The sequence below is a fragment of the Limulus polyphemus genome, unplaced genomic scaffold, assembly GCF_000517525.1.
Source record: "Limulus polyphemus unplaced genomic scaffold, Limulus_polyphemus-2.1.2 Scaffold106, whole genome shotgun sequence".
Lineage (NCBI taxonomy): Eukaryota > Metazoa > Arthropoda > Merostomata > Xiphosura > Limulidae > Limulus > Limulus polyphemus.
This window is the reverse complement of record NW_013665716.1, coordinates 762,531-771,242: the sequence shown is the minus strand read 5'-3', so window position 1 is coordinate 771,242 and position 8,712 is coordinate 762,531. Positions and strand designations below refer to the sequence as shown.

The 8,712-nt window shown below is 31.1% G+C and overlaps 1 protein-coding gene across 1 annotated transcript in view; it reads left to right on the top strand.

Annotated features, from left to right (window-relative positions):
* The window catches only part of LOC106470559 (septin-7-like), a 46,777-nt gene that overhangs the window by 24,766 nt on the left and 13,299 nt on the right, over positions 1-8,712 (top strand). The window contains exons 4-9 of the mRNA XM_013931125.2: positions 3,458-3,558; positions 3,901-4,032; positions 4,963-5,077; positions 6,622-6,717; positions 7,831-7,927; positions 8,183-8,234. Of these exons, the coding sequence (XP_013786579.1) occupies positions 3,458-3,558; positions 3,901-4,032; positions 4,963-5,077; positions 6,622-6,717; positions 7,831-7,927; positions 8,183-8,234 (593 nt within the window). The remainder of the gene's footprint in view (positions 1-3,457; positions 3,559-3,900; positions 4,033-4,962; positions 5,078-6,621; positions 6,718-7,830; positions 7,928-8,182; positions 8,235-8,712) is intronic.

The following is an 8,712-nucleotide window of genomic DNA, read 5'->3' as shown; positions in this document are numbered from 1 at the left end:
AACTAACGTAACGTACGTAACGTAACGTAGTTAACGTTACGTTAACGTTAAGTTGTCTACACGTACGTACGTAGTACGTATATATTTGCTGTTATGTTAAACTTATATAAAGTTTTTCTGCATTATCCATTCAAGCCGTCTCTAGCCATTATTAGTCTCAAAGTGGGTTCCTCGTCATCGAATTTGAATGGATGTTATGTTTTACTTCGTATCAACTATAAAGATTTTGTTTCCAGATGGTGATACAATGCTCAAGGGGATTTCTCAGTACTAATGAAGGGATATCATGTTTTATTTTGTAACAACTATAAAGATTTTAACATGTTTTTAGATACTTTACAATGGTCAAAGGGACTTCTCAGTACTGTTGAAGATGTGTTTTATTTCCTGCATGTTTATGATATCTGTGACGCACTTAGTGCCAAAGACATACGAACAAGTAAGCCTCAGCAACACTAACTTAAATTGGAACTTAGTGTACAACAGTGTATATGAGAAACGTTACAATAAAGATCTGTAAACCTAATGGACGGATGAGTTAGGCCCATAACATAGCGGTGTAAACTTTTTACACTTAGTGTATTTAAAAAAGTGTTGTAATAAGAATTTCAACAATAAAGATCTGCGAACCTAAAGGACGGGAGGGCTAGACCCATAATACGACTGTTTGAACTGGGCATTTTAAAAATTTGAATTTTGGTGACAGAAGGAAAAAATAATATTCCAAATGATACGTCATTCAGTGCTCTAGCTATTTTAGTTGTAACGGAGAGAGAGGCGTAGATTGTAAGATATATTGGGTGAAGTAAAAAAAAAAGTCGTACATTAGTGAAATTTGTTTCTTGTTGAAATATCATTATTTATCGAGTATTTTTATTTTTCTGTTTTAACCTAAATGGAAGGATTAAATCTTTGTGATTGCTACAAAGTTAAGATAATCGTAATTTTTTTGTTTGTTAACACAGTGGCGGTGAATTATTGAGTTTGTAACAAAATAAAATGCTATACTGAATATTTTCGACTGAGAATTGTTGTTTCAAGCGCAAAGGTACACGGATTTTAGCATTGTAAGTCTGAAAACATACCACTGACACATCGAGGTAGTCCATTACGAAAGGTCATAAGTTAAACCAGTGGTTCTCAATCTTTGATTGGCGGGGGCTAAGCGTGTTTGGACTGTGGATCTGAGGTTCCTTAGTTCGCGCCCTTAACGCCAAAAAAAAAAAATATAATCGCGCTCCGCACTTTGGAGCAGTAAAAGCGTTATAAGAATGATTGTCAAACCCCACTATTCGATGAAGGTAGCCCACGAGTTTGCGGTGGGTGGTGTTGACTAGCTATCTTCTTTCTAGTCTTTCACTTCAAAATTAGGGACGGCTAGCGCAGATAACTAGCCCTCGAGTAGTTTTATGCGTGCCCCCCAGTGGCACAGCGATATGTCTGTGGACCAACAACGCTAGAAACCGGGTTTCGATACTCGTGGTGGGCAGAGCACAGATAGCCCATTGTGTAGCTCTGTGCTTAACTTCAAACAAACAAACAAGTTTTGTGCGAAATTTAACAATCAGAAACTATGGTCAGCGAATCTCTAGTGGTGCGCGGGCACCCTTCGCACGTGTATCGTGGAATGGTTGTATACATAATGGACAAATCCTGTTGTGGTCCGCGAACAAACAAGTTTGAAAATCACTGAATTAAACAATATTGAACATAGATGGCGGGAATAAGGAACTAGATGAACTTTGAAAGTGGTGGTGAGTTTGACAAATGACGCACATGTGAATCACATGGTTCATATCAGTCGTGACAGATAACAACGGACACTTAGAGCACTGTATTAAAATATTTACAATCCAACGTATTTTGCTTATATACGGTCCATAGAAAAATCATTCAAGTGATTTGTATTCTGTTTAAATTGCCTTTGAAATAGGGTGACCCAGTATCCTTAGATTTAAACAAATAAGTAGATAGATCAGTAGATAGGTGTATTATTGATACGGTATAATATAAAGGCAAGAAAAATTTAACTTGCGCAAAAAATAGCAATCATAAATATTTTTTTACACTTGGTGTACATTTGTGATGGGAACTCCCTCACCTGCTGTAACTTAACTATATTATGTATACGTGTGTGTCGTGTAGGCCAGTATCTTGCTGGAGAAACTCTCATTCTAAGCTCTACTGCACTTGTCCATTAAGAGGTCTAGAAAGAAACTTTTAGATTTCGTGTCCGATTCATAAAAGCAGCTGGCAGCTCGTGCATCACGTAGGTATTATTGTCGATTCGTACTAGTCCAGCGGAAGCCACGGATGACGTTTCTCCATTATATCTTTTCCTCTTTTGGCTAGATTAAGCTTCACTGCTGATGACTTGTGGTATCTATCTCACGGTAAGTACGTCAGTATCTTGACAATTTGATTCGATGCTATTCGGGCCACTTTTATTTTTTACTGTGTTTATATAGAATTCCAGAAATCGTCGAATATATCATTTTTTCTCATTTAATCGTAAAACTGCAGTACACCTAATAGCAAAGTTTTTCGTTTACTATAGAAAAACTCTTATAGAATTTTTTTGTACAATAAGTTAAATGATTGAAATGAAAAGTTACCATTTCCGCTTTAAAAAAATTAATCAGGTTACTCAGCTGTAATTAGTTTTTAGATAAAGATTTCAGAAGTACTAGAAATGTTTCACGAAAAAAATAAGTATCATCCAGAAACTTACTATATTAAATCAATATATAGCCTTTTAATGGATCAGGCTAAGCTAAGACTTTTCAACCCTAAAATTCGAAATTTGATATCCGTGGTGGACAAAGCAGAGCTAGCTCATTGGAAAAATTTCTGCTTAATAACAAACCAACAATCAGTACACTATTAGTACAGTATAATTATTCGTTTGGATATTACACGAAAATGTACTTCAATTGTACTAAGTCGTGGTACGACATCTGTCGTTGACTTAAGATATTATTTTACGCTATTTATTTTTCTGTTCACTTTTTAACACATAACAGGTAGTAGTGTTTTTTTTTTAGAAAAGTAAGCACACTGTTTTTGCGTTAATGGCTTATTAAACTCATAATAATTTAGTTTTTAAATTCATTGTTACAAGTTAATGCTATAAACAATGGATGTTACTATATATATAGTTACATTGTTGTACTTGTCACTAGTCAATGTTCAATAGTGTTGGGAAAAACTACTTCATAGTAAAATATTAGTACTGGCAAGTGGACATGTTATATATATATATTTTTTTTTTTTTTGCATTATATTATAAGTTTCAATCACAATCTGATAATTCCTGATGATAAACAAATCTAAATTTTATGATATAGGTTAATAAATTATCTAAATAAAAAAACTAATTAATTAATAAAACATAAACTGAATTATTTATGGAAGATTCTACCATTCACATGTTTTGATGTGATTATTTCTAACACAGGTGGAAACAAACAAAGTCTTCCTGCACGAAAATGGGGTGAATTTAACACTAACCATTGTAGACACTCCAGGCTTTGGAGATGCTGTAGATAATAGTGAATGGTAAGTTTTACCTTAGCAGTTTTACAAAGACACAAAGTAATAGAATAATTCTCAACATTGTATTACAACTACTTCAATATCTAGTTTAATCGTATTAAAAACTTTCATTTGCATCAAAAAAGTAGGCCTAATGCACATGGCATCTCATATAACTGTAGTTCATAGTAATAATTCAGATTTATAAATTATTTTTGCTTGTTGGGTGGTGTAACATACAACAAATTATATCAGTTCGAGAATATTTACTATTTAAACAGTGGTTTTGAGAGTGAAGTTTTAATCATGACAAACAAACATTGTCATGATAGGTCTAACAAACCATAATTCCATTGTTTTTTGTAGTTGGTATCCTATAATAGACTATATAGAGTCTAAGTATGAAGACTTTCTGAATGCTGAGTCAAGAGTCCACCGTACTGCTATCGTAGACTCACGAGTTCATTGTTGCCTTTATTTCATCAGTCCAGGACATGGGTAAGTTTTGTAAAGTAAGGACTTTGTTTACACATTCATGTTGGAAACATCTAATGTCATAAATCAGAAGAATATGTTTTATTTCATAGAAACAAATTTGTCACTCAAAATTATTTTTTTGATGAACAGTTTGTGACATTACATCACAATAAGACTAATAATGTTTTATATTTTTGAAGTATGCAGCATTGACTGGAGTATTTGTGAATAAATAACCTCTAGTTACAGATGTGAGAAAAAATATATTTATTTTCTAATGTTTTAGTTTTACAGTTCACATCTTAATCATAGATGACAGTTATTAATAATGCCCAGGAGATTTATATAAATTGAAATACATGTACCATTAAAATATCATAGCAATTCACAGGCCAAAAAATCCAAAATTAACCAAGATTGAAGATGGTATTTATACAGTTTTCAAGAAACAGTTTGCTCCAAATTCTTTTATTATGTTAGTAATGTATATGTGTTAATCAAGATATTTATTTCATAATTCTGATATTTTACACCAGGTTTTGCACCATGTATGTAGCTGTTCATGATTATTTATATATTGCTCTCTCTCTTCTTTCACAACTATTGTTTTGAAAGTCAACAATTAATTTTTTTACTATAACTATAATATTAGAAAAATATGCTATGGTGTATATTTAAATACATAAAAATATCCCAAGTGTTGTTTTTCTGTCAGCATTTTCCAGCCCCTGTGACAGAGATACAAAACTAAAACATTGGAAAATATATATAAATGTATTTTATTTTCTCATCTTGAGTAAAAGGTTGTCTTTTTACGAAAAAGAAAAATTTATGGCAAATGCTGTCAATTGAAATATTTTATTAAAAAGTTGTTAATTCATCGAAATATCAGTAAATTTTATTCTATAAGAAAAAATTGGTAATTGCTGTCAATTAAAATATTTCTTCTAGTTTGAAACCATTAGACATAGAGTTCATGAAGAGACTCCACGAGAAAGTTAATATCATTCCTCTCATCGCTAAAGCAGATACAATGACTCCAGAAGAATGTAATCAGTTCAAAAAAAACAGTGAGTAATAGAAAAGTACACATTTCTTTTATCATTGAAATTATATCCTTTGCACATTTACAGTTGAAGATTCCTTGAAAAAAAGCACAAACCCATACTTGTGAAATCTTCTATCTAAAACTACAAAATATTTTGAACATGTTGAGTTAAATTTTACACTGAAAGGAAGGTAAACATTTAAAACAGCCTGACCAAACCTTTGATGATAAACAGTTATGAAATTAAAGTACAAAACCATTTTTAAAAAAGTGCTGTAATAAAATGATGTAACACAGCTTAACACCAGGACTTAAGTCACACGATAGAAAAATGTAAAATGTACCCTGGTTTTGGAGGTGTATGAAAAAATAGGACCCACATAATGGTTGGGATGCACAAAATATGAGACTATTTCTCTCGCCTCACAGTCTGAAAAGAAAGAAAAAAGGCAGATGTGGGTGCTTTAACTCGCAACATCCCACATCTTTGCCACCTTTTTCTGTCTGCAGCCAGTTGTGAGAAGGTAGTTGCTCAAGAGGGAAAAAATACTATTGGAGGGTGATAAGTAAACACTAATCTTGTAATGTTGGCATTCCAGCCCCCATTGTAGTATTATATAATCCAATTTAGTTAGACAGTAGAAAACAAACCATAGCTGTAGAGGTTAAAAAATGTACTAGAATTTTCCCACCAATACTTTTAATTAGTATAACTCCATCCTCTATCCATGCCATCCTGCTGTCAACTATCACAGCTGTTAAGCATGATATGTTTTATACACAACCAGACATATGATTTATAATGTATATCTAACTGTTAGATTGTAAAAATGTTTGTTTTTCTGAATAAAGCACTTTACAATTACAAACCTTTATTTTAGAGAAAGTTATTAACAGTTCCAACTATAGTATTTTTAATGCAACTCTGACAACTATTAGCACAGTTTTTTTCTTAAGTCATGTTTATTCTTTTGCAAACACAAGTTCAGTGCATTTTACCAACTGTCAGGATTTGTGATTATGCTGAGTGAGATAAGATAAAACAACTAATATCAGATAAAGAAAATTACCTGGCAAGTTTTAATAAATGAAGAACAAATGAGCTTTTCTTAACCACAAGGTGACACAGGATATTAATCATTATATTTTAATTGTTGTAGTGCATTCAAACCTTTAATGTTATTACTTCAGGTTTTTAGCAATTAAGCAAAACTTCGTATTGGATTAAGATTATGTTGCTTTTGTTTTGTATCTTGAACGTGCACAGAAATTAAAAATATATTTTAATGTTTCTTAGAGTAAAAGGCTCAAATGCCTTGAATTTCTTTTATTTTGATGGGTAATATCACCCTTAAAAATAAACCTCTTGACTGGAAGAAGTTTGAGGAATAAGTATCTTTATCTTATGTGTGTGTGTGTGTTTATTCTGTTATTGGATATGTGCTTTTGTGTTTCCCAAAAATGTCAATTTGAAGTTGTTCTCAAAAAACTTGTGTATTTTTAGTGTTTCCTGTGTTTTAAAATTTTTTGTAACTTGAATTTATCATTTTTCTTATATTTTTCAGGTACTTAATGAAATAGCACAAAATGAAATCAGAATTTATGAGTTCCCAGACTGTGAAGATGAAGAAGAGAATAAACTTCAGAAACCTCTTAAGGTCAGTAAGATGAGGAATGATTATAACAAGATAAAAAATAAGTAATTAACAAAATGAGGGTTAACAGATGTAGCAAAATGAATAATGAATGTAACAAGATAATTAAAATACAATACTTAATGAGAAAAACAAAAGGATTAACAAAATGTGTCAAGAATGTAAAAAGACAGCTGTAGAAGGAACAAGATAGCTACCAGAGGTAACGAGAAAAATAATTAATGTAAAAAGAAAGCTACCAGAAGTAACAAGAAAAATAAAAAAAAAAAGATATAAAAAAAAGAAATCCACCAGAGGTAATGAGAAAAATTATAAATGTAAAAAGAAGGCAACCGGAAGTAACAAGAAAAATAAAAAAATTTAAAAAAAAGAAATCCGACAGAGATAATGAGAAAAATAATAAATGTAAAAAGAAGGCTACCAGAAGTAACAAGAAAAATTAAAAAATGTAAAAAAAGAAATCCACCAGAGGTAATGAGAAAAATAATAAATGTAAAAAAAAAAGCTACCAGAGGTAACAAGAAAAATAAAAAATGTGAAAAAAAAGAAAGCTACCAGAGGTAACAAGAAAAATAAAAAAGTAAAAAAAAAAGTTACCAGAGGTAATGAGAAAAATAATAAATGTGAAATGATAGCTAGCAGAATAAATTAAGAAACATACTGAAAATACTTTGATGTCAATAAAACTTTACTAGAAAGTTATTTTTAGCTGTCTTAAGCAAGTCTGTTGAAGCTACAGGATGAATGTTTTCTAACCTAAAGAATTTCTGTTTTCTTTAAAGATAATTAAAAGTTTTCATAATTCTGTTACTAATTGCTTAGCAAGTATTTTTTGTGAATATTTTTTTAATGTATTTAGAAGGATATTTCAATTAGTGTCATTTGTGAAAATCTACATCTTTTAAGTGTTTTGTCATTGTGGAATGGATGAAAATATTATCTTTAAAGTATCTTTTTAAATTCTAAAGCTACTGTTATTTTTGAATGTAACTTAAAGTTGAAATTTTCTATATATATATATATGCTAAAAAACTGACATGTATAAAACAATGAAGGATGTTCCTTTTGTTATGATAAGGTTTTATAAATTCTTTGGGTATGGGTATATACTTATAGGATCGAATACCATTTGCAGTTGTGGGAAGTAATGTAATAGTAGAATCCAATGGAAAAAGAGTTAGGGGTCGGCGATATCCTTGGGGTGTAGCTGAAGGTGAGTGGGTTACATTTATTTCTCTTTGTATTTGAAAAACTTTTACAGTATTATTTTACATTAACACTGCTGCATAAGCCATAGGTGTGTTGTTGCAAATTTCTTTGAAAACAATGTAATCCTAAAAATTAATTTTGTGGATAAAATTTCACAGAAGAACTTTGGGGATATGAGATACTTGGTAAAGTTATTGTTTGTTGAACATGATAATTTTGATCTATAATTGATTTATTACTTTGTTCTTTTTGTTTTCAGTGGAAAACATGGAACACTGTGATTTTCTTGCCCTTAGAAACATGTTAATAAGGTAAGTTAACTAAGCATCCTATCTGATAGCTAGCTTGTGTATTTATTTTGAATCTCTACTCACACACACTGTGTACTTTTATCTGGAATACTATGATGATATACATATATAACAGGTTGTTTTAACCCTGCTTATATAAAATATGTGGCTTCAAGGAAAATGCATTTATGACAAGAAACATGGGTGGCAATTATTATTATTTTTTCAGTTAAGAAGTTATTTTCTTCTTGTAGAAGTTTTCTCCCCTCCCCTAAAAAAATGCTGTACTAATCCTTCATTTTCAAGTAGGCCTTATACGAAAATGTTACTCTCTAGTCCAATGTTTCCCAACCCAAAAGCTATTGTGCTCTGGTAGATCTTTTGAATATTTCACTACATCCTGGTAACATTAGTTGTAAAGTATTTTTAAAAAGAGAGGATGTGACAGGTGGGTGTGGCATGAGAGGTCTGATTTTCTATTTGATTGCTGTTTAGTGTT